Below are 27,926 nucleotides of genomic sequence, written 5' to 3'. Positions count from 1 at the left end.
TTTGGAAAGTCGTAGAGGGAGGAGCAAACAAGGTAGTCAAAGATCGGCTCGGAAGGGGGATGCCCCCTGTTACACCCCGCATTCCGGGGATAGCCCCCTTAAGCCGTGTGTATGCGATACTTTACTCCTCGGTACTCCTCTCTTCATATCAACAAACTCCAATACTTCATGTAGAATTTAGAATTCTTCTGCTGCTGCAGCGGCGGCATCTCTACATATCTAATGTCTACCTTTCAAGCCTCACGAGGGGTTTTACGACTCTCTCGGAGCATTACCAAACTGCAACCCCCTCTCAACCTCCCCCTCCGGATAGCTTCACGTAATGTTGCAACCCACACCCTCCCAAGCCAGGCGGATGCTATCTCCGTCCTCCCCACAATCATCGACCCCTCCTCCGAAGAATACAAAGAAAATGCCCGCCAGATGAGCACCGTAATCTCCCGCATCGAAGAGTTGACCAAGAAGATCCAACTCGGAGGTTCACAAAAGGCACGCGAGAAACACATAGCTCGCAACAAGATGTTGCCGCGGGACCGCGTAGCAGCATTGATTGATCCAGGCACGTCATTTTTGGAGCTCTCTGCTCTGGCCGGACATGAGATGTATCTTGAGGCGGAGGTCCCAGCGGGTGGGATTATTACGGGGGTCGGTGTTATTGAAGGGGTTACCTGCGTGGTCGTTGCCAACGATTCGACAGTTAAAGGAGGAACATATTTTCCAATCACGGTAAAGAAGCATTTGAGGGCCCAGGCTATTGCTCAGGAGAATAACCTACCGTGAGTAGTTGGCTGTCACTCGTGTTCCTAGGGTTATTGATTTCAAGTGAGATCAACCCCTTTGATTCAGTTATGAAATGTTTCCAATTCTGATTTCAGTATTTTTGCTCCCTTTTCAGATCAAGAAACTGACAAAACCCAGTTGTGTCTACTTAGTAGATTCTGGTGGTGCCAATCTCCCAAATCAAGCAGATGTCTTTCCAGATCGAGAACATTTCGGTCGCATCTTTTATAACCAGGCGAGAATGAGTTCAATGGGAATACCTCAGATCTCAGTTGTAATGGGTGCATGTACTGCTGGCGGTGCATACGTACCAGCAATGTCGGATGAAAGCATCATTGTTGATGGCCAAGGTCACATTTTTCTTGCAGGACCTCCCCTCGTCAAAGCAGCAACCGGTGAGGTTGTAAGTGCCGAAGATCTAGGAGGTGGAAAAATGCATACATCAGTGTCCGGGGTAACAGATTATCTCGCAGTAGACGATGCACATGCCATCGTCCTCGCCAGAAGATCCATCAGAAACCTCAACTGGCCGAAGAAGCAATTCCCTCCACCAACAGCATACGAGGAGCCTTTATATGACCCTGAAGAACTTGTCGGTATTGCAAGCACTAATTTACGAAAACCATTGCCAATTCATGAGATTATTGCAAGGATTGTTGATGGTAGTGTTTTCTCCGAATTCAAACGGGACTATGGAAGCTCCCTTGTCACAGGATTCGCCCATATATACGGTCATAAAGTCGGCATTATTGCCAACAATGGTATTTTATTTAGCACCTCTTCACTGAAAGGGGCACACTTTATCGAGCTCTGCTGCCAGAGGCAGATTCCTTTAATATTTCTCCAAAATATCAGTGGGTTTATGGTCGGCACAGATGCAGAGCGAGAAGGAATCGCCAAAAACGGCGCCAAGCTCGTTACCGCCGTTGCTTGCGCGAATGTACCAAAGTTTACTGTAGTGGTAGGAGCTAGCAATGGTGCTGGGAATTATGGCATGTGCGGTAGAGCGTACAGCCCGAGGTTTCTGTGGATGTGGCCAAATGCGAAGATTGGCGTGATGGGATCCGAGCAGCTGACGGCAGTCATGGAGGCTGTAGGCAAGGCAGCGGATCCAGAGTTGAAGGAGAGGATTGACAAGGAGAGCGAGGCCGTGTTCTCGTCTGCGAGATTATGGGTATGTTCAACAGAAAGTTGGGTAACAGATCGTGCTAACGAAAATAGGATGATGGTATTATACCTCCAAGTCATACACGGAGAGTGCTTGGCTTAAGCTTGATGGCTTCATTAGGTGGAAAAAATGAACCTGTAGCTACAAAGTTTGGTGTCTTTAGAATGTAGATGATGCAAGTATGAAGAATACAAGGTCCTATATTGTAAAGATTGACCACCACCTAGCTCCTAGGTAAGTGCCGGTTGGAATCCCTTCTATTGGGGAATAGATATAGAGATGTATTTGCACTCGAAACGGAATGAGATCTACTCCGGCAATTATGTCACGCTCTCACTTTCTCCTTCCTCTTCTTCTTAGGCTTCACCCATAAACGACTAATGGCTATCTACGCCTGCTAAATTGCTTGAGATCACGGGATACGTACAGTTAATGGACCAAATGAGGACTAGACTCTGGTTCGGCATTCAAACCGATGGCAACCGAGGGCAACCGTGACCCGCGACCCCTCATAGGAAGGGAAGTCAATGAAGGTAAAACAACTCCTTCCCTCAAGAATGTAGAACATCTACCATCCATAGCCCAGTTCTACTGAGCTTGTGCTATCCTAATGCTGCCATCATCAAGAACACGGGCCTTTGCCCGTGCCATAAATGCAATTCAAACCCGTCATCTCTCCACGAACCCCTCCACAACACCCATAGCTTCCGTCCTTATAGCAAACCGCGGTGAAATTGCTCTTCGAGTTGGACGCACAGCCTCTGAACTTGGCGTGCGCTGTACGACTATCTATACGGATCCAGATTCGCACTCACAGCATGCCCTCTCGAGTCCCTTCGCCGTTAATCTCGGTGCACCGACTGCCTATCTTGACGGGGAGCGGATTATAAAGGTTGCAAAGGAGCGGGGCTGCGAGGCCTTACATCCGGGATATGGGTTCTTAAGTGAGAATTCGGCGTTTGCGAAGAGATGTGTGGAGGAGGGCTTGGTGTTTATTGGACCACCATGGAAGGCTATTGAGGCTATGGGTAATAAGTCCCGGAGTAAGGAGATTATGATTGCTGCTGGGGTTCCCTGTATACCGGGCTACCATGGAAAGAACCAGGATCCGGAATACTTTTTAGAAGAGTCCAGAAAGATTGGTTTTCCAGTCATGGTAAAAGCAGTGAAAGGAGGTGGTGGGAAGGGAATGAGAATTGCACTTACTGAGGATGAATTCTTGAGTAAACTGGAGAGCGCAAAGAGTGAAGGCAGAAATTCTTTTGGGGATGATGAGATGCTGGTCGAGAAGTACATCTCAACCCCAAGGCATATTGAAGTCCAAGTTTTTGCGGACAAATATGGTAATGCCGTGGCATTAGGAGAGCGAGATTGCAGTCTACAAAGAAGACACCAAAAGGTTTTGGAAGAAGCTCCAGCCCCTAACCTCGCCGAGGATATTAGACAAGACCTATGGGAGAAGGCAAGAGCTGCTGCATTAGCTGTACAATATGAGGGTGCTGGAACGGTAGAATGTGAGAACAGACCTTCACCAAGCACCAGGGCTGCCTACTAACTAATTGTAGTCATCTTTGACAACGATACCAATGAGTTCTTCTTCATGGAAATGAATACAAGACTCCAAGTCGAGCACCCTGTGACCGAAGAGATCACCGGGGAAGATCTCGTATCCTGGCAGTTCAAGGTTGCCGCTGGCGAGCCTCTACCCCTTGATCAAGCTACGATTACACAGAGAATTTCAGAACGTGGATGGGCCATTGAAGCTCGTATCTACGCCGAAAACCCAAGTGAAAACTTCATGCCAGATTCAGGCAAGCTGAGTCATTTACGGACTCCCCAAACATCTGACAGTGTTCGCATAGACGCTGGTTTTATCCAAGGCGATACTGTCTCCTCGGCCTATGATGGTATGATTGCGAAGCTCATTGTCAGCGGTCCAACTCGAGAGGTAGCTCTTCGGAAACTTCATGCTGCGTTGCAGGACTACGAGGTAGTAGGCCTAAACACCAATATCGAGTTCTTGAAGAAGATTTGTAAAAGTCCAGCATTCATCAGAGGTGAGGTAGAGACTGGGTATATTCAGAAATACCACGATGAGCTGTTTGCTCCTGAAGTTGTTGAGCCGGAAACATTCGCCCAAGCTGCGTTAGGTATTTTGGCAAAAGAGAGTCTTGAGAAGGGAGCAGACTTCCCTACCGGTCCACATGGACAAGCCACTGGATTTAGTGCGCGGAATGAGCGCCAGTTTTTGTTTATGGATTCCAGCGGCTCGGAGTCGAAACAATTTAATGTCACTATCAACCAGTCCGGGCAGAAGTTGTACAATATTCAGGTCAAGGGTCCTGGAATAGACGGGTCCTTCGAAAACGTTGTCTGCGAAGGAGGTGTTCCTTCTATCTCAACATTCTATCCTCATACGCGGATTGAGAGTACCATTATCACGGACGGTGACAAATTGACCATCTTTCAACAGGGAAAGAAGACTCAGTTAAGGCTAGCCACGCCATCATGGTACGAAAAAGCATTAGGATTGAAAGATGTGACCAACAGTGTCCTGGCACCTATGCCATGCAAGGTATTGAGAAATGAGGTCAAAGAGGGCGATGAGGTTGAAAAGGATCAGGCTTTAGTTGTGTGAGTAAACCTTGACTTGAAAGCTGTCGTATGCGTCTAATAGTTTGGGGCGTAGCATCGAGAGTATGAAGATGGAGACCGTAATTCGGTCACCGCAAAAAGGGGTCATTGCCAAGCTGGTGCACCAGGAGGGAGACATATGCAAGGCTGGGACGGTCCTTGTGCTCTTTGAAAAGGTATCTATTCTCCTTAAACAACGGGGTTGCTGAAGCTAATGATCAATAGCATGAAGAATAAATGCTCATTATGCCCAATAAGTGATGCCCAGGACCCAGGTGGCAAAAGCTATCACCAACTAGTCCAAGACACTTTTAAATTTGTACACTATATCGACGCTCATAGCTTCCATTCATCTAGAATCTAGAAGCTAGATTTCAAGCGTTTGGTAGCGCAACATTTTGCCTCCATTAGAGATTATCATACAGATTACCCGCCAGTTTAGTAAGTGAAGGAAGGTTAGAGGTCTAACTACTGCTTTCACTACTCGAAGTAATCCATATCTTGGTTGACTGGTTTTTAATTATGTTCTACATGTCAAGTAATCTTCGCTCTCCCCAAATACAAGTTTGGGTCAGAAAATGTGCATAGTTGCTTTCGTATCCTCATGAAACTCCTCAAAGCATAAGCACATAGCCACATCTCCTTCATCAAGTTCATATTTCTCGTTCCACTCAACCCTCACAATTTCTGCTCATCACTTCCAACCTCAACAACCTGGTCAATACCCTCGTACTCCGGCAAATCCAAATCATACTTCTGTGCAATATCTGGACTCACAAACCTAAGGATCAAACTTAGCATATCCTGCTCCTGCTCCTGCACTCGAAACAGAAACTCACCGTCCACCAACAAAATGCCTCCCCTTGAAAAACTTTACCAAAGGCTTCGGCGCCGTCAGACTCACTAGAGCCCCGGGCATAAAACTTGCACCGGGACCAGAAGGAGGTGGGCCATCCTCGATATTCCAGGACGAGGGAGCGTCGACGGATGTCACGGGGAGGTGGGTTTCTTGCAGTGATGTGATGACGGCTGGGAAGGGCTCACGGACTTCGCCAGAGAAGGAGAATCCTGCGCTGTGTTTAGTGGAATAGATAAAGTAATGAAAGCGGGAGGGAAAGAAAAAAGAGAGACGTACCGAAGATAGCATCGATGATGTGATCTGCCTCTTTGATAGCTTTTGGGAAGTCTTCGGTGAAAGGGACGGAGAGGTTTTTCAGTTGCATTGTTAGGCGCTGGGCGGGGTGAGTGAGCGTCAGCAGTGTGGAATAGTACGCAGGAAAGGGGGAAACTGACTTGATAGAGATCGTTCTTGCTCTGCTTTGGATAGTATATCGTGGGTTTGTATCCGTAATGCCAGAGGTGTCTCGCTGCGACGAGTCCATCGCCACCTAGCTTCCCATCAGTAGGGAATTACTCAGGAACATCTCTCTTGTTAGGGACGAACTCACCGTTATTGCCGGGTCCACAGGCGACTAAGATGCGTCTGCCTCTGCTTGGAGGATGGATACGGAAAACTGAGATAAAATAAGGCGGCCTTAGTAAGTGAAGCTTGGGATGAAAGCAAGCCAGAGGATGGATGAAATGCGAACCGGCTTGTGAAACTGATAGGCCTGCAAGTTCCATGAGCTGGTCAATAGAGAAAGCTCCGATGCTCATGAGGTCTTTGTCAAGAGCGGCGGCATTCTTGGCTGAGAGTGTCTATCAGAATGTTAGTGACTGAGCTTCTAACACCAATAAGAAATCTGAATAAAGTGATTTTTTAAACGCTTCGTCTCGGTATTGATGAGATTTTCAGGGAGGAGTAACCTCTCAAAGTCTACGCCCGCTAGACGTATGAAAGATGAGATTCTATAGTTTGATAATATAATCAAATGACATGCTAACCTTCATTGCCATAATGGCTGAGTTATGTAATTCAAAGGTGGCGATTCCGTCAAAGGAAAACGACTTGCGGTCCTCGAGAAAGGTCTTTGTATAGAAATAGAAGAAATCGTCTAGAGACCAGCTTCCAACACAGAATATTAAATCAATTCATTTGGATGTTGCTACTCCTCTCTTGATAGATAAAGTTGATATCATTCCACCTCTCTCCACATCGCACCCCTGTTCCGCCCCGCTACTTTTCTTCCGAGCGGAATCTCGCCAACCCAAAAAAGTCGCGAACCTCAAGCAGCCATCCCATCTCAAGTGCACCCTCTCCTCACTCACAACCTCCAGCAACAATGGTCGTCAAAATCAGATTAGCACGTTTCGGCCGCCGCAAAGCACCGTTCTACAACATCGTCGTTGCGCAAGCCCGGTATGTTTGCCTTCCCTTCCCTCCCACCGTACCACAGCAATACACCGAGCGTAAACTGATTCTTGGGACTACATTATAGGACTGCGAGGAACAGCAAGCCGATTGAAGTACTAGGTACGTTATATTGCGTTACGTTATCCATATACGGCAATGAAGAATGAAAGAAGGGAATTTGTCGTTTCTGGAACATGTTTTGGGAACTGGGACTGATCCTAAGAATTCATAGGCACATATGACCCGATACCCAAGCCGCCTGCAGACGGAGAAGGGAAGCCCTTCAAAGACATCAAGCTCGACACTGCGCGCGCCAAGTACTGGCTAGGCGTAGGTGCGCAACCTAGTGATCCGGCGTGGAGGCTATTGTCAATGGTACGTTATGCTATGTCATGCTGCGAACTGTATTACATACATGTAACTGCAGTTGCATAGGACAAGGAACTGTGCTGATTGATGCGTGATTGTAGGCTGGATTGCTGGTCCCGAAATACCGACCCTCGCCAAGGCCTACACCTGCGAGCAGCATACCGGAGGCGAGTGGGAGCGCGGATAAGGAAGCGAACGCTGTTGTATAGTGACTAGGATGGAGGATTGGAAAGAAGATGTATTGCATGAGTGGCGTTTAGTCTTGTCATTCTATAGGGACGTATGTATGTATGTGTGTGTATACAAGGGCGGCGTTTTGTGCTTGTATGAATGTAGAAAAGTGTTAATATACCACATTTCGATCATCTAGAGAGATTGCAGTGTTTTATTTCTAGTGCTCGTTTGATTACGTATAAAAGAAAACTTCAAATACTTGATCTTGTCAAATGAAAGAGTAGAATGGCAATGGAATTCTCCCTGGGATTATTGCTCTGACTTTGGCTGGATAACTGATTTGAATGGCTCATACCATAATTATGAAGTGTATAACTCTTTTTGAACTGCATTAGGATGAAAACAACTTAATGGTTCATGTCCAACATAACTTTAGATATGCCAACCAGGCCTGATATCTACATCTTAATCGCTATTGAAACCATCCCCCCATTTACCGTAATGTTCAAATTACCCAAACGCCTTTCCCTACGCTTTACCCAATGCTGAAGCTCAGATCGCAAAACTTCAATGCCCTCCGCCTCCTGCAAAGAATACGTTTGTGCCCAAGCACAGAACCATAACGAATATGCCATAAATCGCCAATGCAAGCGAAAGTTTCCGTAATATCGTCTTGCGCCACTGAGTTGCGCCCCCGCGTTGTCCTCCATCCTCTTCATCGGAGCCACTTTGGTCATCGTCATCCTCCTTTGTCAGTCGCTGGTGGTGTATCGAATCTGGGGCAGAAATCTTATAGTAGAACAAGCCCGGAAGAATAAAGCTAATGCTCGTGCTTCCAGTGCTTCCAACGTATGCGAGGACTTTGTCAAGGGATGATACGGTCATCGCAGCGGTGTAGCTGAGAATGACGATTGTAGTCGTGATGAGAGCGAAACGAAGCTCACCAATCTGGTCATTTCTTGCTGGCGGTTGGGCTGAAGAACCTGCGAGTAAGGGAGCTGTTCGTGCTGGTGAAGAGTTGGGTGAATTTCTTGAGCCTTTAAAGCTATTTGGTCTCCACTTCAAAACAGCATCAATAGAAGCTCTGCACGGATGCACTTGAAGTGGGTAAGAAAACATGACAAGGACGACAATAGCGGCCTTGGCAATCGTTGAAGCGATCGAAGGGATATCTATATTATGTTAGACAGATTCTACAATAAATTGGTAGCTATACTCACACATTCCGACGATGTTTCCGGCAACATTGTTGCCAAACGACAAGTAGCCAGTAATGGCAACTAGAACGTAGACTGAGGCAGCAGAGCCAATGCTTGCAAAAATGACACTGGTTATGCTATAGGTGATTCGTGTTAAGAGGTGCTAGATCATACAGGTGGGGGAGAACTTACTGTCTGGGGGAATTATCTGAGATTTCATTTATGATAGAGAACATCTGGTTTTCTTTTAGCAAATAGTCATTAGTATACAGTGACTTTTCTTACGTTCTGGTGGCATGTATACGCAAACACAATGACTGGGAAACTTTGTAGGGTCTGTACAGGTCCTGCCCATTGTAATACTCGAATAACGCCTCTGTCTGCCATCGTGTCCCCTTTAAAAAAGTGGAAAACTACCAATACGACAAGGTAGCTTATGGATGTCAGAGCTATGATACTGGTGTACTTCAGGGAGTCGAGGCGGCGCAAGAACGAAAGTGGGATGACAACGAGCCTATATATGATGTGAGCAACCAAAAATGAGAGAGAAAATAGGGTACTGACATGAAAACAGTAACCCAGAAGTGTCTATCAACCATGAATGGGATATTGTCTGCAGCTTCGTTGAAGCCCCTCACCACACCTGGCATAAGATCTCCAATGATAATCAAATAGCTCACACCAACCCCAAAACACTTGATAGCAATAGCAGCATCAAAAATCACTGCAGCATTCGGATATGTCATCTGGGACAGGGCGAAGAAAGATGACGATCCGCGATCCAAGTACCGCGCGCATCGGGATTGCAGATATAGCCCAAAGGCAGCCGTCATGCCTGACCACACAATGACAAAAGTCCCAAGCAGAATTCCCATGTGCGACATGGCAAGTGGCATGGCAAGAGTGCCAGCGCCAACAATGGTATTGAGAAGATTGACATTGCTGCTGAACCATGAAGCCTGGCCCGCGAAGTTGCTGTCTTTCGCCTTTCGCCTCCTTCCCCTTCCCGAGTCGGATGAGTGGGCGCTGCCACTTCCTATGGCAGAATACGAAGACATTTTGTGATCGCTCTTTGCGTAGAGTGTGATTCCAGTACAGTTTCGTCGTTGCGCTGGAAGAGAGAGATCTGAACCAGGACAGATATCAGGATACGGATGGTGGCGCAGGATTATCACTCATGCTGCGCTGCGCGAGTTTGCGATCGAAAGGAGCCGGTGGGAATAATAATGTGGAGAGCCAAGAGTTGTCCTGTCTAGCCCCGTTGGAGGTGAGATCAGGAAACCAAAGCTGAGTTGGTGAAGTTGTGCAGTGTGGAGAAGCAGATTGTTCGTAAATATATTCGTATATTCGTGATTATTAGAAACACAGCACAGGTCATGCACGATGGTTGGGCCAATTATGAGTACGACGGTTTATTTCCGGGGTTCAGCCTTGCCGACAAGCGCAACGCCTTTTCTCCTGGCGCTCCAGATGGCAGTACGTCCCGTACCGTCTACGAATTTGAGGAAGCATGAACTTCCTGTACAACCATAATCATGGAAAACACGTTCGACAAGACCGCCATAGAGACAATCGATCTGCTCGAAGCCCGGCTTCGGCGCATTGAGTATGCCATCTGCGGGCGTGTTGAGGAGGCTGCAAGTACTACCGGCAAGACCTCTGCCGTCAAACGCCTGGGGCAATTGGAGCATTCTCTACACCAGCTCGCGTCGAAATCAAGAGTTATTCAGGACCTCTTGAAGCTGCGTAAGTCTCCCTGTAGCTTAACATCTGCCAGCAACTACTAAGAGTCGATAGATTCGCGGTACCCAGACCTATTTCAGTCCATCAAGCCCGAAGATGTGCCTACAACATTAGACACCTCCAGCATTCTAGCTATAGTCCTAGCTTCTGCCAGCTCCTACCCGTCAACCGCATCCCGTTTGACCTCCATACTTGATGTGCCGATTCCACCCACAGAGCTCTCAGCTCAGCTCATTGATGTTCAACCCAGGATTGCAAAGGTCGGGGCTCTTCAAGCAGCACAGAGTGCAGATATTGCAGAGCTACGAGAAAGAAGCGCGGCTGTCATTCAACGGTGGTACACGGTGGACATTCTGGGTGCTGGAGATAGCTGGGCAGAATTTGAGGGAAGAGTCGGCCAGGTGGAGGCAAAGGTCAGACGTACTGCTTTAGCAAAGCGGCTGGACGATGATATGATCTGAGGGATTGGTTACGCGTTTTTTGGAGCTACGAATCGTTCAAACAGGGTTTGAATCTCAGTATAGGCAGGGCTGAGCCTCAACTTGTTCCGAGCGGAATTTACCAACATCGAAACAAGGAGGACGACAGAAACAAGCTTCGATACAGGCCATGAGATCATTACCATGGCCATCTACGGCTACCGTTTGGACATTTTGTGGGAGAAGTTTTGTTTCGATGAGCTCGAGCATTAGGGTGATACTCGAGGCTGGAAGGAGAGCATGAAAGACGTGTCTGATCCGCGTCTCAGGAGGAGGAAGCACCACTATATGGGGAGACGCAATGGCAAAGTCTCAGCATGATCCAAGCTTCCATGACATAGCGGAAGTTTATTTCAATGCAAGGTGCCATTACTTGCAGATGATATCAATGAAGTCTTTCGTGATAGTCCTTTTGGCGTTTAGATATTCTGTCTTCAAAGACGCCCTTAGCATATCGCCACTCTTATACTTAGCTGTAAAAGTTGAACAAGCTTTTGGCTTCCCTAGCAAAACCTGTTTCTTTGTGAGCTTATTTCAGCTTCAGCTCTAGCTTCAGCTAGTCGTACACCAATGGTACAGCTGAAATTCTCAACCTCGTGGCACGGCATGGCATGGCATGGCATGGCATGGCATGGCATGCTTATGTACTTGGTTGTGTTGCCACATTGCGGGGTGCTGAGCCACTCCCGAGCCACTGTCACGTAGACCCTTTGATTGAGTCTCCACTCGCAGCGTGCCGTCCCCTTTTCTTATGCCAGACCAGGCCAGCCTTTCGAGATCTCCATCCACAAAAAGGACCAGACTTTGGAAGATGCTGTCGATCACTAAGGTACGAGTCCACGTCAGTTGATTAGTACAGTACCTATGGAGTATATAAAAATGTATAAAAACCCAATATACGTCAGTAAGTACCTATAGGTATCTATAAACATAAACGGCCTGCTAGGCCTTTCTCCCAAACACAAGCGCAACTACAATCACAACCAACGGTCTTTGTCCTCCCGGAAGAAACAACAAATACATCCTGCCACACCATCCAATGTTTGCTTGACACTGCAACCAAAACTCAAACAAGCGTCCAGCGCCAACCGCCTGGTGGAGGCACAAGAAAAGAAGCACAAGTGCCGTAGAGTACAGTACAGTACAGTACAACAATTAAGGAACAAGGACACGGACTCTCACGGAAGAGTCTCACAAGAACCAATCAAGTCATCCGCTGTATTCGAACCATCTGTGCAAGTAATACTGTAGGCTTTTGTTGAAAGTTGAAACACGGGTGGTATCGTGAATGGGAATTTGATCAGGGGTGAACCGGTCCAGAAAATCCCCGAAAGGTCGAACAAGCAGCAACGCGCCAAACCCTACCCACCACGACCACGACCACGACTACTACCGTACCGTACTTACTATCTTCTCACCCTGTAATTATTCCATTGTAACGGCGAACGCGCCAACTGGATCGAGCCATCGCCATTACTTATTATTGCACTCTGCAGCAAACTCCTTACTGCACTGCCCTGAATCCCCAGATGATTATCTCCTCGCTCTTCTCTTCTCTCAGCTAGAGTAGATCGAAACACCACACTTCACAAGATATCAATAGTGAGAAGTATCTGATTAGATCAGATAGATCAGATTACACGACTTCTTCTCCGCGTCGAAACAATACAATTATAATCTGGCGGCGTCGCTTTCACGCTTACGACCCTCCGAACAGGCCAGCGCGCGCCCCCAACACTAATCTTCCTCCTAAATCCTTCCATCATCTCTTCCCCATCCGCACCGCATTATCTCGACCACTCAACCCACCAGTCGATCCTTTCCTCTAAAACACATCTTCGACCTCGACTCGAGCTCTCGACGTCTCACATTCTCTTGCCTCTCCTCTTCCACTTCGACACAACACTCTTTCGATCCATTTTCCCTTTCTATTTTCAATTCCATTCCTTCTGCCGTCTTCCCCTTTACGGGCTGGTCAAGTCAGTCGTCGGCTTCCCGCGCTGCGCTGCCACCAATATAGCGACTACGCGACGATTAATTGATTGATTGATTGATTGATTGATTCATCGATTCTGGTAATTCTAAAAATCACCATCCTCCATTATCACCCGCGCCTCTCGCCGCTCGCCGCTGAGTCAGGGTTGCCGCCAGCCATCTTCATCTGAAACGCTTTGCATACCACATTCTCGCCTCGTATATCTTTGGCCTTTCCTGTATCAATACGTACGAGTATCAAGATACCAAGACCAGTCGATTGAATCGACTGCTCTTTTCACCATCTCCTAATTCATACACCTAATCCGTATTAATTACCTCGAGGACCGATACCCCTCCACTCTCAGTTCATCTATGCCATCTTACGGATCGCTACATTCGCCATCTCTCCGCAAAATGAACGGGGGAATGGATAGCAAAGGTCGGCGGGCGGGAGGGATGAGGACCATGAGCATGGACAATATACTGGGTGACCCTTTTGCGTTGGCGACAGTCTCAATCGCGATGGTGAGTTGGTGAATCTATGCTACAGGGCTGCTGTGCCGCACGGGAGGATTGAGAAGACAACTCTTGCTAACCTGTACTGTTAACAGCTCGCATGGTTCATCGCCTTCGTCGGCTCAGTAATCGCGACCGCTCAGCATAGCTTTCCCAACTACTCTTGGTTCGCCATCGCGTACATGTTATGTTGTATTGTAGCGGTATTTGTGGTAATTGCGTCGGATACAACCCAAACATATCACGTAGCCATCGTGGGCTATCTTGCCTGTGGCCTCGTCTTGACAAGCTCTTCGGTCAACTCATTGATATATTCATCAAACGGTGCAAAGGAAGCGACGGCTGCTGGACACATTCTACTGTCCATGGTGAATGTAGGTATCTCTACTCTGAAGGGTTGAATTACAAGCTGACCCCGACAGATTATCTGGATTTTCTACTTTGGATCGACACCCTCCGCCGTACCCCGCGCATATCTTGACTCGTTCGCCTTACACAAGGATCACAGGGCTTCGCAAGGTGGAAGACCAATGACCAATGGTTACGCAGGAGGTCGCCCCGACACTTCCGTCTCCTCCAACGTCCCACCACAGATGTATACATCTGCTCAACTTGGTGGCTTCGAGACATCATCCCCTGTAGCGGGATTCCCAGGAGGAGCAGCAGGAGCCGAGCGCGGCTCTTCGACACCAAGGTTTGGCCAAGCACCACCAACAGCGAGCAATCTCAACACAAGCGCGCCGATGGGCAGTGAGCCTACAGCGGGAGACGTGGTGGCGCCGACAGAATACCCATACCGAGCGAAGGCCATCTACTCATACGAGGCCAATCCCGACGATGCAAACGAAATTTCCTTCTCGAAACACGAGATATTAGAAGTATCAGACGTCAGCGGAAGATGGTGGCAAGCGAAGAAAGAGAGTGGAGATACCGGAATTGCGCCCTCGAATTACTTGATTTTGTTATAGAAAGATGATGAATGGAAGGACGCTAGCTTTAGGATTTGATTGCTTGATCCCCCTTTACGGAATGGGATATTAGGGACAGAAAACAATGGCTCAGCCTGGTAAACAACGGAGTGGGTGGAGTTATGTAATAAGTCAATGTGATACGATTGGGTTCTTTGTTTTTCCTTTGCTCTTGTTCTCAACCTACCCTTTTTACCTTGACGTCTTCATTATCCACGAGGGTCCGTATGTATGTCACATAGCAACGCAGCGGGCGTTTTACAATTCAGGGAAATCCCCAAAGTTTCAAAATAATACTTACTATTTGCTTTGCTTTGCTATAACGGAATGCAGAGTGTAATGACTTCTCTTGTCTTGCGTGAGTGAGGAAGGTTTTAGCAGCGAGGGAATCCGTGCTCCCTCCTACCTATTCATGTGACCGAAAGACATTTGAGCATTCTAGTGTTCTTCCCTCTATATACATGTAGCGGCGAGTCACATACCTACCTACCGGACAGACATCTATCATCAATCGACCTCTCTCGGCCTCTCACTCACTCATTTACCAAGGACAGTCCATCCATCCATCCAACTCCTATTCACTAATAGGCACCTACCTACCTACCTACCTAATACCCCTCAACCAACCACCCCCATAACCCAAAGCATATCCCAAGTACACTCACCCACTACTCATTCCCTACCCACCAATCTCTCTATATCGACATGACGGCGCGAGGCGATAGCCACGCACGCATGTACAGTACTACGGCATTCTATTGTATTCTACGCAAACCCTAGGTTGGCAATGGTAGATACTACTGTATGTGAGGGAAAGAGGGGAAGTGAACGACTAATCGAGAAGGTGGGAAGTAGATGGCTGGGGGTGCGTGTAACGGGCCAGTGATGTGATGTGATTGGATGTCATGTAAATTTCTCTGGCGTGATTGATTTATTGGAACCAACAGGACCAACAGGACCAACACAATAGTCTGTCTGTATCTTGGAAGGGGAGGGATTGGCATTATTTGGGTCATTGGCTAGTGAACTGAATAGAACTGAACGAGGGAATGCGAGGGCATGTATGTAGATTGAAGCAATTCCTTCATTACTGCCTGACTCATATTGAACACACAGATATGGTATAAAACGCCAATGATGACCTCCGGATATACCTAGGTACCCAAGTCCCCCTCGCCTCCTCTCCCAGGAAAAGATCTCTTCCCATTCAAATGAATGGACGGACAGGATACGCAGGAATTGTCTTTCAGAACCTAGAGAATATCTATGACTAACTGACTGACTGACTGATGACTAGGAAGGGTATGTAACGTATGAAGAAAATGCCATAACTTTTTGGTCTACTGTATGCAGTGCTCTTATCCTCACCACTTGCAGACCAGACCAGAACCTGACTCACGCCATTGAAAACCCAAGTCCCAAAAGCATTTCATAGCCCTCTCAAACGGGCTTATCGCAACCAATACGGCCCAATAACTCCTTCCTGTCGCTGTGTCCAGGTAAACTGACGCCACTAGAATTGCTGGGGCTCTTCTTATACCGGGAAGCGTTGGATGTACGTCCCTTGAGGTTGATGGATTCCACGCCAACTTCTTCTTCGTAAGGAAGTAGCACTGCTTCTTCCACTGCCTGGAATGGATAGATTTCATCGTCCTCATATTCGAGATCTTCGTCCCCTCCATCGTCGCTTCTGACATCATCTGCATCACCTCCTTGCAATACCCGGATCGCAACTCGCACGATCAAGGCAAACCACAAGACAGTGATGCCTTGGAGGAAAAGAAGCGCGCTCAAGAATCCCCATTTGATATTGTCGTTCCAGCATACGATGCCCTCAGGATCCTGGAATGGCTCGAAGAGATGCCCGAACCTGTCAGGTGGTTGAAAGGGTCCTTTTATAGCGCCCTTCTTGCCGCGGTAGCAGCCGTAGGAAATGGTTTCTGGAATGTCGGCCCAGACCGAGTAGCATATCATAAGGTATGCCGCGTGTCGGCAAGCTACCCAGGACAGCATGAAGACACCAAATAAGACGTCGCATATCCAGGTAAAGTTCATGTACTTGAAGCATTTTGCGACCTATTGTTTTTTTGTTTAGTCTTGAAGGGAGAGATATGACAGGGCAGGGAAATCTTACCGCAAGAAAAATATCTACAACATCCATAATGCACAGGATGAGATTGGCCACTTTCGTTTGGTGGTATCCGTAACTTGTGAATATCAACCCAGTCGTCACAATGTGGTGCGCGAACATCTGCCAATGGTCCTTTCTCCGCTCCTCAATGTTGATAACCATGATCTGCTGAAGCCAAAAAGCATATTGTACGAGAATGTACCATTTTGATAGGCCTTCCATTTCCCGGTTCGGCCAATTAGTCCAAAGGTGCTTCAGGTTGAGCCAGTAATCAGATGTAACCAGGATATACTAATCGACTGTCAGCAACAAGCCCACACTCTGTATCAAGCACTCAGCTGCTTACCATTCCTAGCGGCCAGAAAACCGTGTAATATACCAGAAGCCAAGCCTGCTCAGCAAATCTCGTCTGGTCCCTTGCCGTCTTGACCCCACCCTTCTTGGCAAAGGGCATTAAGATATAATCAATGACAGCGGCGCGAAGACCGGTGAACACAGTGATCCAAAAGAAGACCATCCAAGCATCGTTCCACCCGGCGCAGTATTCGCCAGATTCCGAGTTGAGATAGGAGAGTTCGAAGAATTTGCGGGTGTGCCTTCGAGCTCGGGGGAAGCAGAGATGTGTCAAAGTCAACAACATCAACAGATTGACAGCGAGTCCTATCTAGTCAGTCATTGTTTGCAATTTTTTGGGGACATATGGATATACCAATCTGATGCTCTGTAATGAATCCGCAAAACAACTCCAGAGGCCCATCAACCTTCCGTTTTGCCCTTCTGTGGGGGAGCATTGTGGGAGCTGCTGGATGCCCCAAGGAAGTCTCTGTTTTGAGCTTCTCCCCAATTCCGGTAATAGTGTCATTTTGATACGACCATTCAGGCGCAGGCTCAACCTTTGCGTCGGCAGTCGTAGTCATTGGTGGACCGCCGTTCATGGTGTGGGCGTCTCCTCAACAGGGGGAAAGAGATGTAACGAATGGAATCGAGGCCAATTGAGGAGAGAAAAGAAGTCCCAATTGTCAGCTCTATATGTAGAAAAGGGTCGTCATAAATACTCCGTACTAGGAAATAATACAACCACGTAGGGGGGACGTAGGAACGAATGTGGAGGGGGCTGGCTGTGGAGGTGTTCCGTGTTTCGATTTTCAATTCTAGAGAAGGAAGCTTCACCGCTCTCCGCTGCTTGGCACGGCAAGGTTTGACCTTTTTATCCAGGCATGCAAGGCAGTGCACGCCCGCTGCACGAGTGATGATCTGATCGTGCGCACATACGGAGGTAATACACTATCATATGTTTAAGTAAACACTTTACTCGAGTATATTATATAAATTTGAATTTAGCCAACTAGAAGGCGTCAACAGGAATGAAAGCTTACCCATTTCATACTCGAGTATTTTCCATTCAACAAACCTCACGGCGCTTTTACCATGTTTTATGGTTTCGCCTTGTCCCGTAGCGTAGCGCCCGTCCTGATGAAAGACCCGACCCCTCCTTTTGATATGAGGGGCATTTCTGTGAAATCCTACCAGATCGTTGATCTGTTCTGTTTTGAAACACAATCAACTCGGCAGTTTGCCTAGGAAATTGTCTTTTCATACTTTGAATTTCCGGGATCCCTGATATTAGTATTCACAGAACGGTGATTGGCTCAAGAGATTCTGCCCATAATCATTTCGTACTTTCCGAACTTCCAGAATTCCTAGTATGCATAGAGCACCAATTAGCTCAAGATGTAATGCTAGATATGGTTTGCGTTATACTTTCCGAACTTCTAGCTTAAGATGTAATGCCAGATATGGTTTGCTTCGTACTTTCCGAATTTCCGGAATCCCTGATGGCTCAGACTACCTGAAGGATTTTGCTAAGACGATTTGACGGTAAAATGATGGCTAAATGTACGTCTTCAAAGTATCACGTAGTTGTCCTTCAATTAGCTATGATAATTACCTATAGTTAACAGACTTACTTATATTTAATGACTATTGCAGGATTGCTCACTTAGCGGTACAGCCTCTCTGTAGCTATACCCAAAACAAATACCGAGAATTCTTATTGCTACTCCATTTACTACCAGTATTTTTGCATTTTCTGAGTGAATAGCAAACTAAACTACATAAACGCCCATCCCAGTGCCCCAATTCATGCTACTTTCCAATTCCCGTTTCCTTCATAAAACAACGCTAAAGTATGGATGACAAAAGGAAAACTGACCAAGCAAAGCTACACGTCCTTCCCATAGAATATCAGTGTACACTACAATATAGAGACATAAGCTTAGTTGTTCTGGGAGCTGTTGAGGATCCTTAGAATAGAGAGGAACAAGTTGATAATGTCAAGGTAAAGACTGATTGCAGCAGCAATTTCCTCCTCGACGTGATAATGTCTCATGATAAGTTGTGTATCAACGAGAATGTAACCAGAGAATATCAAGGCTGCGATTCCCGAATATGCAAGCTCAACCCAGGTGTTCCCGCGGAAGAACATAGCCATGAATCCAAACAGAATTAAACCCCATAGACCACCAAACAAATATGGCATCCATGACGTAAAATCGTACTTCGTTTGGCATGCGAACAGCGTCAAAGCAATGAAGATACCCGCTGTGAGAAGGACTGCCTGGAGTACGATTCGAGATTGATAGAACGATACGATGACGGATACGGAATAGGCTTCAAGGGCAGTAAAGCCGCTCAGGAAGAGAAGGTTCGTAGGATAGGACTTTCGCTTCCAATACGTCAAGAGCATAAATCCTATGGCTCCGAAAAGCTATCCATCTATTAGTATGCGAATAAAGTACCTTGGGATGTTGTATCATACCGAAACCCACATCATCCACTGATTACTCTGAATCCAGTCTTTGTATGTGACACTGAAGAACGAGAGAGAGCTCAAGATCGCTGTGGCAACGAGTTGGACAGTCCTGCAATCGTGTTAGAATCACCGAACAAGATGCGATGCCTTATAAGCAAAACTATGCGGGTGTACTCACAGAATGGCATACACCTTCCTCACAAACGCCATCCGGATATCAATAGTCGCCTCCGCGACAGAACCGCCGAACTATAGCTACATTAGCTACACCACCACGAAAGCCATCACCTATCCATACCTTAAAATCATCTGGAATATTGTCCTCGCTGCTTCTTGGGGCTCCTCCTCCTAGGAGAGCAGAGTCTGCGGATGCGGAAGGTTCGTCGGCGTACGATGGCGGGGCCTGGGAGTAATGCGCCGTGTCGTCCAGGGAGTCTCGCTGCGCGGCTGCCGTGTATTTGGTATTCGTAGACATCTTATGTGCTTCTCTAAGTGCGAGTACTTCGAAAGAAGGGCGATTTCTGTTCGTTGGTGTTGTTGTGAGGCGAGCTGGAAGGATCAAAATCAGGTCTGGCCTTCAAGTAACGATGATGATGTTTAGCTCGGCTCGGATCAGGTGGCGTGGCATGGTACCTTCTAGTAATAGGCAACTTTGTTTATAGGCGCTGATAAGGTGTTACAATAACACAAAGAGCACTCACTATTTTGTTCATTGGTATTTCTAATTTTAGTGATTACGCTTCTTTTCGTTATGCAGTTTTCATTAATGAAGTTATCGTTACAGCTACGGTCTGTGAATAAGTCAAGTGTAGGTCAACAGTACTCGTTCTTTCTCTCCTTCATCCATCTCACCAACTACACAATATTGTAAATACTGAAACCTATTCGAATTAATTAGTGAATAAACGTAGGCTTTCATTCAGCTATGATTGGTCTGAAAGATGGGTAAACCAAGGAAGGTAGTCTTTCCATTCCCAAGAAGTCACAGACTTTGCCACAATATTCCTCTTCACCAGGATAAACTAAAATAGAAGGGAACCTGCTAAACAGTCAACCGCCCCGTCTAGTCACTCGAAGAGTTCTCCCTGTAGGGGGCTAGCTTTGAGAATTCTGACAGAAGTAGACGAGGCTTCCTCTCACCACTAGCCTACCTACCTTGATATACCCAGCTAAAGCTTCATATATCAATGGCTTAAACTACGAAAAGACCTATCGAAGGGATTCGGAAATATCAGATAATTTTAAAAACGTAGTAATTCAATTGTGCATTAGAAAATGGTAAGAAAACACATAATTAGCTTTTCAAAGCCAGAAGTTTTTTGCAAATGCCGTCAACGACCCGCAAAAGATTAATACCCCGGCTCCAAAACCCCATCGACGACGTAAATGGCAATCGAAAGCTGTGGTCGAAACCAACTGGTCTTCGATAGGTATAGGTACGGCTCTCTGCAAAATACAAACAAACATCTCCCTTAAGCCTCTGGCTCGGCGGAAGCAGCAGCAGCACCATTGGCAGCTTCCAACTGTGCACTTTGCTCTCGGTGCATTCTGGCTTCAATCTCCTTGAGCTGACTCTCGCGAGCCAACAACTCTTGTCGCTTCTCATTGATCTCCCTCTGAACCTTGACCTCAATTTCGCGGAGCTTCTCCTCCTCGCGACGAAGCTGCTCCTCCTTTAGACGGACAGATTGGGATGCCAGGTCCTCGGGGTTCATCGAAGAGTCACTTTCCGATCATGTTAGCTGGTTCGGTGCAAATTAAACAGAGTTCACTTACGCTCCAGCACCACCCTCAACGCTCTTGCTAAGCTTCTCGGTACGGTAGTTTTCGTACAGGAAGTCATGTGTGATCTCCTTCAAATCAGCCAGATGGCTGTGAAGGAGTGCGCTTCGAATAGCAAGGAAGTCGGAGTGTCTTGGGTTGTCCACTTCCACAACACCCCATGGGTATTGTCGGGCTCTAACTTTGCGACCTCCAATCTCAACAACCTCTTCTGAGCCGACAATTGCGAACGGCATCAGGCCACGCAGCTCGGCATTCTCTTCAACTGTGTCCTCATCATCCTCCTCGATGTCATATGGGAAGTTGTAAACCGGGATGCGGTAGTGCTCGATATCCTCCATGACAAGCTTCTTAGATTCAGCCAATTCAGCGGGCGTAAGGGAGTCGGCTTTGCCAATAACGGGAATGACGTTGACACGCGGTGACAGTCGCTTCATGAGTTCGATATCCAGTTCGCGGAGCCTGCAGAGATGTCAGTTTCTGAATGGAACGATGAGAGTGGGAGCTCTTACCCGTGGCCGGTAGGAGTGATAAAGTAAAGGAGAGCGTGGACACGATTATCGCGGAAACGGGGGTTACGCTTGATACGCGACTCCTCTGCAAGAATATCATCGTATTGTCGCTCGAGATATCCAACAATTTCACCGAAGCTTTTGAGCTTGTCAGTAAATGTCCAGCGGTGTACTTCAATGGAGCTTGTCATACCTTGCTTCGTTGTCAATCTGGTCTCCGAAGCCGGGGGTATCAACGATCGTGAGAGAGATACGGGTTCCTTCCTCGTCCAATTCTAATTCTAGAGTGTATTAGCAACCAAATTCTCCGTAGCAGTGGTGGAGCTCGAATTGCGCACCAACGGTGATGGGCTTAATTCTCACGCCTTCCTCGAGGTGAGCATTCGTCGCATCATCGGCATCTTTTGCTGTGAGGACCTTTTTTCCGCACAGTGTGTTCACGAAGGTAGTCCGTCCTGGTTGCAGCGGTCAATGTTTGGGTCCATCTGCTGATTGTTGTGAATGAGCTCCGACGTACCTGTACCCGAGGCACCGCAGACCATCAGACAGAACTGGATACCCTTCTTGACATTCTTCTTCCGGCGGATCTTGATCTGCGAAGGAACTAGAGTCAGTAGTGATACTTTACATTTCCGGGGTGTAGAGATCAAACCCCAGCATGGTACTGGCAGGTGGCACTTCAATCAGAAAATCCTAAAGGGGGTGAGGAGAAGGAGTGCTTGGGAAAACATACTGCGCTCAATGGAGAAGACATAATGGCGATAGAGTCAGACGGTCAATGCTATCGTCAAGGTCAACTGGACGTGTGGAGTGGTGTTTAGTGTTTGCGAGGTGGAAACAAGCTGTGTCGCGTTGCTTGGGAGGGAACGTTGAAGTTGCGGTCGGTCGTCGCTTCAGGGGCAGAATATCAAAAATTAGTCGAAATTCGTGGTTGGAAGGAGAGCCGGGGTTTAGCGCTTTGCCTATTTGGGTGGTAGCGGCAAGGCAAAGACAAGGCTGAAGAGATGCATTTACCAATGAAATGTCATATGAGGAACTTATATAGCAGATATTCTATTTAAATTTCCTATACACCGAAGAAGCGAATTGCTCTAGTTCTCACTAGGGATATCTAAAGTACTATCGCTTCCAAACCGAGTAATCTACTCTACCTCACTCACTTCTATGCAAATGCGGAGAAGGGGGTTTTTAGCGGGAGAGCTCAGGCCAGGGGCACATGGACGCGATGCTGACGCTCCCTCACTGATTAGCTGCCGTCCCTGGCTTCTGTTCCATTCACCACCTCATTTCACTACCTCTTTTGTCAGGTAGGATGACCAAGTCACGGTACAACAATAACATCAACATTATGTCCATATTACTCTAGCATCTCCCGACCATTTCCATCATTTAGCTTTCGACGTTAACTCGCATATTTCAGTGCTATCCTGCGGCCATGAATACTCGCCCCGCTATCGAGAGCTCAAACAACCCGGTAGCCTTGTCAGCCTCTTTGAACCAAGACGCCAGCTGCTTCGTCGTTGGTCTCGATACTGGCTTTTGCAGTAAATCTCTCGCCTCCTTGCATCCAGAAGTACGTGCAAAAAGCTGATATTATTTCTTAGTCTTTAATTCAGAGCTATGTAATCTCGTCCACTCTCGAGGTAGGGTTCCTATTCCTCTCCCCATCTGAGGCACCTGTTGAAGTACCATAGATTTCAATGGCGGAATCGGTGCAGCTGCGATGCTTAGGAAGACGAATTTTATTGCACTCATAGGAGGCGGGAAACAACCCAAATTTCCTCCAAACAAGGTTAGTGATTAAGTAGAAGCCTTGAAAGACCCGCGCTGATCGTAGAAAGGTTATCGTATGGGATAATGCTAAGGAGAAGGTCGCAATACAATTACCGTTCCTTGGAACCGTTCGAGGCGTCAAACTTTCAGAAACTCATATCGTTGTTGCCCTTCAGAACAGCATCCACGTCTACAGGTTCCAATACTCGCCTAAACTCTGGGCTGTCTTCGAAACGGCAGACAACCCTCTGGGTCTATGTTGTTTGACTCCAAAGATCTTGATATTCCCAGGTCGAACTCCCGGACAAGTGCAGTTGGTTGAGTTGTCAACTGGGAATGTCAGCATTATACCCGCTCATGGGTCTTCTTTGAGAGCAATAGACATCAGTCGTGACGGTGAGGTTTTGGCCACAGCGAGCGAAACGGTAAGATATATATTGACATAGCTTTTTAATTTGCTGAAGAGTCTCTAGGGTACGTTAGTTCGCGTGTTTGCGACGAGTAATTGTGCCCGGATTGCTGAACTTCGGCGTGGGGTTGATCATGCTACTGTATATTCTCTGTCTATCGCTCCCTTGGGGCAACTACTTGCAGTCACATCAGACAAATCCACTCTCCATATATTCGATATTCCACATCCATCCAAACCACCGAGAGCGGATGCCACCAATGCCACTCGACGATTGACGTCCCAGGGTGGGGGAAGCGCCGCTCTCAGTGATGCAGAAACGAGTCAGAAATGGGGAATCCTAGGTCGTATCCCGTTGCTACCCAGAGTATTTTCAGATGTTTACTCCTTTGCTTCTGCTCATTTCGAGATTGGCGACGAACCAGATTTCGGAGGCTCCACGCCACTCAACTCACCAGCTGATTCAGGCTTCAGACCGCCCAAAGGTGTCATAGGATGGACTAGTGATCACAGCCTCATTGTTCTGGGGGCCGGGCGAGATGGCAGGTGGGAAAAGTTCATCATTGCTGAGGGTGAGGATGGAAAAAGATATTGTGTACGGGATGGTTGGAAGAGATATCTCGGCATTAGTTAAGTCTTCTGGGTCTTTGAATGGTATTTAGCGTGGCGTACGGGGATCATCACGGTGTAATGGATAGAAACGTTTAGTGCATTTCCTGGAAGCTTAGAGCTTTTCTACTAAAGAATGCGATGATACGAGGCTAAAGGGTTGTCGATATCACAGCTCTTCTGGGTCAGGTTTGCTGCTTTCACTAACAACGTTTTGGGCATGACAGTTTGGTATAACAGAATCAATTTCTCAATCCCTGGAATGCGATCTCCTGCTTCTATGGCCATCTTTCCGGTGACGTGAACGTCGACTATCACGATCCCTTTCTCCCTCATCCTTTGGTCGTGACTTGTGGTGGTGACGATGATGTCTGTGTTTGCTCTCCGTCCGTTTCCCGTCTTTCAGCTTCGCCAATGCCATGCTCACCTCTTCCTTTTTCTCCTGTACAAGGAATGCCTTCATGGGATCGTCTTCATCATGCTCCTGCATGAGCTTGGCTAATTCGCGTTCTTCCTTAATCATAGGTCTCTCCTCTTCGCTCTCACTCTCGCTGGTTCGCCGTCGCTTCCGTCTACCCTCGCCTTCATCCTCCTCAATCTGCCTCGATTGTTCTTCGAGATCGATACCCTCATCCGGTTCGTCGTCCTTCTTCTTGTACCGCGTATGATCCACCTTGAGTGTCCTTCCCATAATGACTGCACCGCCCAAATTATCGACTGCAAGATCTGTACTCCTTTGATCTTCGTATTTTAAGAATGCGAACCCTTTAGACTTGCCGGTCTCTTTATCCCGCACGAGGTTGATATATGTAGGTTCCCCGTATTGGGAAAATATGGCAATCACATCCCCTTCGGAGAGTTCGAAGGGCAGTCCTCCTATGTAGATGTAGGCAGTGTCGCGATAATCGGTATGCCAGGATGCTTCTGGGGAGCTAAAACCGTCAGAATATGATATTGCAGGAGGAGAATAACTCACACTCCACTTTCAAGCTCGCGCTTGTTCAACTCTTGTATCTGCCGTATGCTGTTCATTTTCGCAATGTGTGGTTGATGTTGTAAGACGTTGAGGTTCACAAGGCTGAAGACTCATCCCAAAAAAAGTTCCCGCCTCGCGCGCGAACTCACCGGCTCGTTCCAAACGGAACCTCCATACAAGTCACTACAAAGTAAACAGGCCCAACACCACTTTTTGAAAGATTAGCTTTACAAGAATCGAAGATCTATGGAGGCCAATAACCCAGAACGCTAGGGTCAGAACTCCGCCGTATTCTACGAGCTGTGGGAGCCTTCAGCTCGCGCCCCTGAGACGCGAACCATGGCCTCCTCAAACAACAGAACCTCTACATACACGCAAGTCTCCACGTCGAGCGATCATGACAGACCAAAGAGTGCGGATGCGAAGAAGGACATATGGTCGTCGATGCTTGATAGTGTAGCCAGTGGCAAGCGATTACCAGAGAAGAATCTACTGGTCTTGGGCAAGTTAACCACAACTCCTCAAGCTACATCCGCTGACTTATGGCAGGAGGTTCTACGGATTCCCAGCGGGAGTTTCTCGAAACGCTTTCGGCCGACGATACAAGAAAGGCCTCAGATCGGCAGGGCAGCAAGCAGCCTACCATTGCAAACAACTTTGCTTTGGGCTACACATACCATGATGTTCTAGATGCAGACCACGAGGGTATGATCTCCTGTGAAGCTCTCTATTTGAAGCTACAAACTAAACCCGGATAGACATTCTGGCCCGACTCTCGCTCTATCTTCTCGCCGACCCTTCGCCCTCTTTCGCGCCGCTCCTGCAACCCCTCCTTACCCCTGAGACTATTCCGAATACCCTCGTTGTGATATTACTTGATTGGTCCCAGCCATGGTTCTGGCTAAGACAACTGCGGGACTGGGTACAACTATTACGGACGCTGCTCGTTTCTCTAGACAATACCTGCAAAGATAAGATGGAGGAAGTTATGCTGAGTTGGCGAGACAGAGGTCGTGGGGGGAATAGCCTTGATGGTGTAGGAGCAAGCAGTACCTCCGAGGGCGATGTAAGCTTGCCTCTAGGACCTGGAGAATGGCAGGAACCATTGGGTCTACCTGTATGCGTTGTCTGTCAAAATGTAAGATGCTTTATACATGGATACATGCTGTTGCTGCTAACATTTATTGTAGTCTGATCGTATCGAGAATTTAGAGAAAGAACGATCCTGGAGAGAAGAGGAGTTTGACTTTATTTTACAATTTCTGCGAACGATCTTGCTGAAGCGTAAGTTTCAGAGTTTAGAGGTGGACTGCGTAGCTGACAAGTACACTAGACGGGGCATCCCTCATCTACACAATTCCCTCAGTCACCAGTCCATTACAAAGTCTCATACACTCATCTCTCGGAATACACTCACTATTGAAACGGCAGCCTCTGAAACACAATGTCATTGACCGTGACAAGGTGGTGGTACCTCCAAATTGGGATTCCTGGGGTAAAATCAGAGTGCTTCGAGACGGTTTCGACGTGGAAGCAATAAGTAACGGATGGTCCGTTGATATCGAAGAATCATTTGAACTTATACCCAACGTACCCAACGGCAATAGTAATGGGGAAGCTATAAAGATTGAAACTTCCAGACGATCAGGAGGCGCAGTCGAAGCCTATGAAGAGACGATCCGGGACCCTCGACTAGATGCTCTTCAAGCAACATCTAAAGAGAACGAAGGTCTCATACCTGAGATCACAAGCTCGGATACTCAAACTTTCCTTGCGACCCAACTGGCGGTGCTCGATAAGATTAGGCAGGGCACTGATTCTTCCGGCATGGATAGTAGCCGCTTAATAGCGGGAAGAAATGCAACAGGTTCCGGTTACGAGACTGGCGAAGAGGGCCATGCTGATGAAGGTCGTGTCAATGAGCATATTGGTCCCGTCCAGTTCAATATGGGTGGGATTCAGGTTGATGCCGATGACATGTTGCAAAGACTCAAGGTATGTTTACCCTGCATCATATGAAGGAATCTCTAATTTGAATACAGGACCGCCAATTATACCAAACCCCCGAGCCAACATCCCCAGGTAGCATTGTACCCGGCGACGCAAAGACACAGAACGAAGCACTGCAATCCTTTTTCGCGGGGCTTATGAAAAGGGGAGGTGGCAGCGCATCGAGCAGTCCTAAACCATAAGCATCGTAATCATATCAACCAACTTCCATTTATTTGGATTGTACCAGTGTCCACTTTTTAACTCGGAGTTCGGGGCAGAATCAGACTACTAAAGTAGAGAGCCCTTTGTATGATACCCGTTAGTGTATTATCTGAAATAGCTTGAAAATGAGATCTGAATGAATAATTGCATTTCCGCCTTTTTCGTGCCAATTTGTCTTTAACGAACAAGACATTCGTCGCGTGAGTACCGAGTGTGCGGGTGCTCCATTAGAAACAGCAAAGAGAGACTAGCATAGTAATGGCATATATCAAACAATCCAGGACCGTTTGATAAAGTATTCTTGATTATGATCAAATGATCAGCTGATCTTATGCGGCTGACGACTTTAACGGAGGTTTACCGTAGCATTGTCTATCGTGGAAAGTTACCTGAAGAGGACTTGTATGA

General features: G+C 47.3%; 13 protein-coding genes across 13 annotated transcripts; 7 read left to right on the top strand and 6 right to left on the bottom strand.

Moving 5' to 3' along the window:
- Nucleotides 1-222: 222 nt before the first annotated feature.
- LHYA1_G001078 (putative methylcrotonoyl-CoA carboxylase beta chain, mitochondrial) lies at nucleotides 223-2,118 on the top strand (the record flags this gene model as incomplete). Its single annotated transcript, XM_031146064.1, has 3 exons — nucleotides 223-776; nucleotides 919-1,954; nucleotides 2,002-2,118. 3 exons carry the CDS (start codon nucleotides 223-225, stop codon nucleotides 2,116-2,118), a joined length of 1,707 nt encoding a protein of 568 aa, XP_031008906.1.
- A 440-nt stretch (nucleotides 2,119-2,558) lies between these two features.
- MCCC1 (Methylcrotonoyl-CoA carboxylase subunit alpha, mitochondrial) lies at nucleotides 2,559-4,791 on the top strand (the record flags this gene model as incomplete). The annotated part of the gene is made up of 3 exons (XM_031146063.1): nucleotides 2,559-3,462; nucleotides 3,514-4,582; nucleotides 4,638-4,791. 3 exons carry the CDS (start codon nucleotides 2,559-2,561, stop codon nucleotides 4,789-4,791), a joined length of 2,127 nt encoding a protein of 708 aa, XP_031008909.1.
- A 469-nt stretch (nucleotides 4,792-5,260) lies between these two features.
- On the bottom strand, nucleotides 5,261-6,478 carry LHYA1_G001076 (NAD(P)H-hydrate epimerase; the record flags this gene model as incomplete). Its single annotated transcript, XM_031146062.1, has 6 exons — nucleotides 5,261-5,363; nucleotides 5,422-5,650; nucleotides 5,718-5,814; nucleotides 5,876-5,970; nucleotides 6,031-6,280; nucleotides 6,467-6,478. 6 exons carry the CDS (start codon nucleotides 6,476-6,478, stop codon nucleotides 5,261-5,263), a joined length of 786 nt encoding a protein of 261 aa, XP_031008908.1.
- Nucleotides 6,479-6,804: 326 nt separating this feature from the next.
- Nucleotides 6,805-7,453, top strand: cyt-21 (Ribosomal protein S16, mitochondrial; the record flags this gene model as incomplete). The annotated part of the gene is made up of 4 exons (XM_031146061.1): nucleotides 6,805-6,881; nucleotides 6,961-6,995; nucleotides 7,108-7,250; nucleotides 7,346-7,453. 4 exons carry the CDS (start codon nucleotides 6,805-6,807, stop codon nucleotides 7,451-7,453), a joined length of 363 nt encoding a protein of 120 aa, XP_031008911.1.
- Nucleotides 7,454-7,985: 532 nt separating this feature from the next.
- On the bottom strand, nucleotides 7,986-9,675 carry avt5 (Vacuolar amino acid transporter; the record flags this gene model as incomplete). The annotated part of the gene is made up of 5 exons (XM_031146060.1): nucleotides 7,986-8,590; nucleotides 8,639-8,754; nucleotides 8,810-8,853; nucleotides 8,903-9,131; nucleotides 9,182-9,675. 5 exons carry the CDS (start codon nucleotides 9,673-9,675, stop codon nucleotides 7,986-7,988), a joined length of 1,488 nt encoding a protein of 495 aa, XP_031008910.1.
- Nucleotides 9,676-10,152: 477 nt separating this feature from the next.
- Nucleotides 10,153-10,821, top strand: LHYA1_G001073 (uncharacterized protein; the record flags this gene model as incomplete). Its single annotated transcript, XM_031146059.1, has 2 exons — nucleotides 10,153-10,363; nucleotides 10,415-10,821. The coding sequence occupies 2 exons, from the start codon at nucleotides 10,153-10,155 to the stop codon at nucleotides 10,819-10,821; spliced, it is 618 nt and encodes a 205-aa protein (XP_031008913.1).
- Nucleotides 10,822-13,188: 2,367 nt separating this feature from the next.
- sho1 (High osmolarity signaling protein) lies at nucleotides 13,189-14,300 on the top strand (the record flags this gene model as incomplete). Its single annotated transcript, XM_031146058.1, has 3 exons — nucleotides 13,189-13,341; nucleotides 13,428-13,706; nucleotides 13,755-14,300. 3 exons carry the CDS (start codon nucleotides 13,189-13,191, stop codon nucleotides 14,298-14,300), a joined length of 978 nt encoding a protein of 325 aa, XP_031008912.1.
- A 1,440-nt stretch (nucleotides 14,301-15,740) lies between these two features.
- Nucleotides 15,741-17,366, bottom strand: FUM18_1 (Sphingosine N-acyltransferase-like protein; the record flags this gene model as incomplete). The annotated part of the gene is made up of 4 exons (XM_031146057.1): nucleotides 15,741-16,376; nucleotides 16,435-16,722; nucleotides 16,778-17,091; nucleotides 17,141-17,366. 4 exons carry the CDS (start codon nucleotides 17,364-17,366, stop codon nucleotides 15,741-15,743), a joined length of 1,464 nt encoding a protein of 487 aa, XP_031008915.1.
- A 1,340-nt stretch (nucleotides 17,367-18,706) lies between these two features.
- On the bottom strand, nucleotides 18,707-19,718 carry bxi1 (Bax inhibitor; the record flags this gene model as incomplete). The annotated part of the gene is made up of 4 exons (XM_031146056.1): nucleotides 18,707-19,198; nucleotides 19,250-19,352; nucleotides 19,422-19,492; nucleotides 19,542-19,718. The coding sequence occupies 4 exons, from the start codon at nucleotides 19,716-19,718 to the stop codon at nucleotides 18,707-18,709; spliced, it is 843 nt and encodes a 280-aa protein (XP_031008914.1).
- Nucleotides 19,719-20,715: 997 nt separating this feature from the next.
- On the bottom strand, nucleotides 20,716-22,291 carry spn3 (Septin spn3-like protein; the record flags this gene model as incomplete). The annotated part of the gene is made up of 7 exons (XM_031146055.1): nucleotides 20,716-20,968; nucleotides 21,020-21,487; nucleotides 21,538-21,675; nucleotides 21,731-21,818; nucleotides 21,876-21,992; nucleotides 22,055-22,130; nucleotides 22,271-22,291. The coding sequence occupies 7 exons, from the start codon at nucleotides 22,289-22,291 to the stop codon at nucleotides 20,716-20,718; spliced, it is 1,161 nt and encodes a 386-aa protein (XP_031008947.1).
- A 681-nt stretch (nucleotides 22,292-22,972) lies between these two features.
- On the top strand, nucleotides 22,973-24,353 carry hsv2 (SVP1-like protein; the record flags this gene model as incomplete). The annotated part of the gene is made up of 5 exons (XM_031146054.1): nucleotides 22,973-23,081; nucleotides 23,142-23,180; nucleotides 23,232-23,329; nucleotides 23,379-23,735; nucleotides 23,784-24,353. 5 exons carry the CDS (start codon nucleotides 22,973-22,975, stop codon nucleotides 24,351-24,353), a joined length of 1,173 nt encoding a protein of 390 aa, XP_031008948.1.
- A 225-nt stretch (nucleotides 24,354-24,578) lies between these two features.
- LHYA1_G001067 (Zinc finger CCCH domain-containing protein) lies at nucleotides 24,579-25,360 on the bottom strand (the record flags this gene model as incomplete). Its single annotated transcript, XM_031146053.1, has 2 exons — nucleotides 24,579-25,260; nucleotides 25,305-25,360. The coding sequence occupies 2 exons, from the start codon at nucleotides 25,358-25,360 to the stop codon at nucleotides 24,579-24,581; spliced, it is 738 nt and encodes a 245-aa protein (XP_031008951.1).
- A 283-nt stretch (nucleotides 25,361-25,643) lies between these two features.
- DYNC1LI2 (Cytoplasmic dynein 1 light intermediate chain) lies at nucleotides 25,644-27,496 on the top strand (the record flags this gene model as incomplete). The annotated part of the gene is given in 6 exon segments (XM_031146052.1): nucleotides 25,644-25,856; nucleotides 25,874-26,009; nucleotides 26,063-26,442; nucleotides 26,495-26,588; nucleotides 26,638-27,299; nucleotides 27,347-27,496. The coding sequence occupies 6 exon segments, from the start codon at nucleotides 25,644-25,646 to the stop codon at nucleotides 27,494-27,496; spliced, it is 1,635 nt and encodes a 544-aa protein (XP_031008952.1).
- Nucleotides 27,497-27,926: the final 430 nt, after the last annotated feature.

Source organism: Lachnellula hyalina (assembly GCF_007821495.1).
Source record: "Lachnellula hyalina strain CBS 185.66 chromosome Unknown contig00010, whole genome shotgun sequence".
In the NCBI taxonomy this organism is placed as follows: domain Eukaryota; kingdom Fungi; phylum Ascomycota; class Leotiomycetes; order Helotiales; family Lachnaceae; genus Lachnellula; species Lachnellula hyalina.
This window is presented reverse-complemented; position numbering and strand designations above follow the sequence as displayed.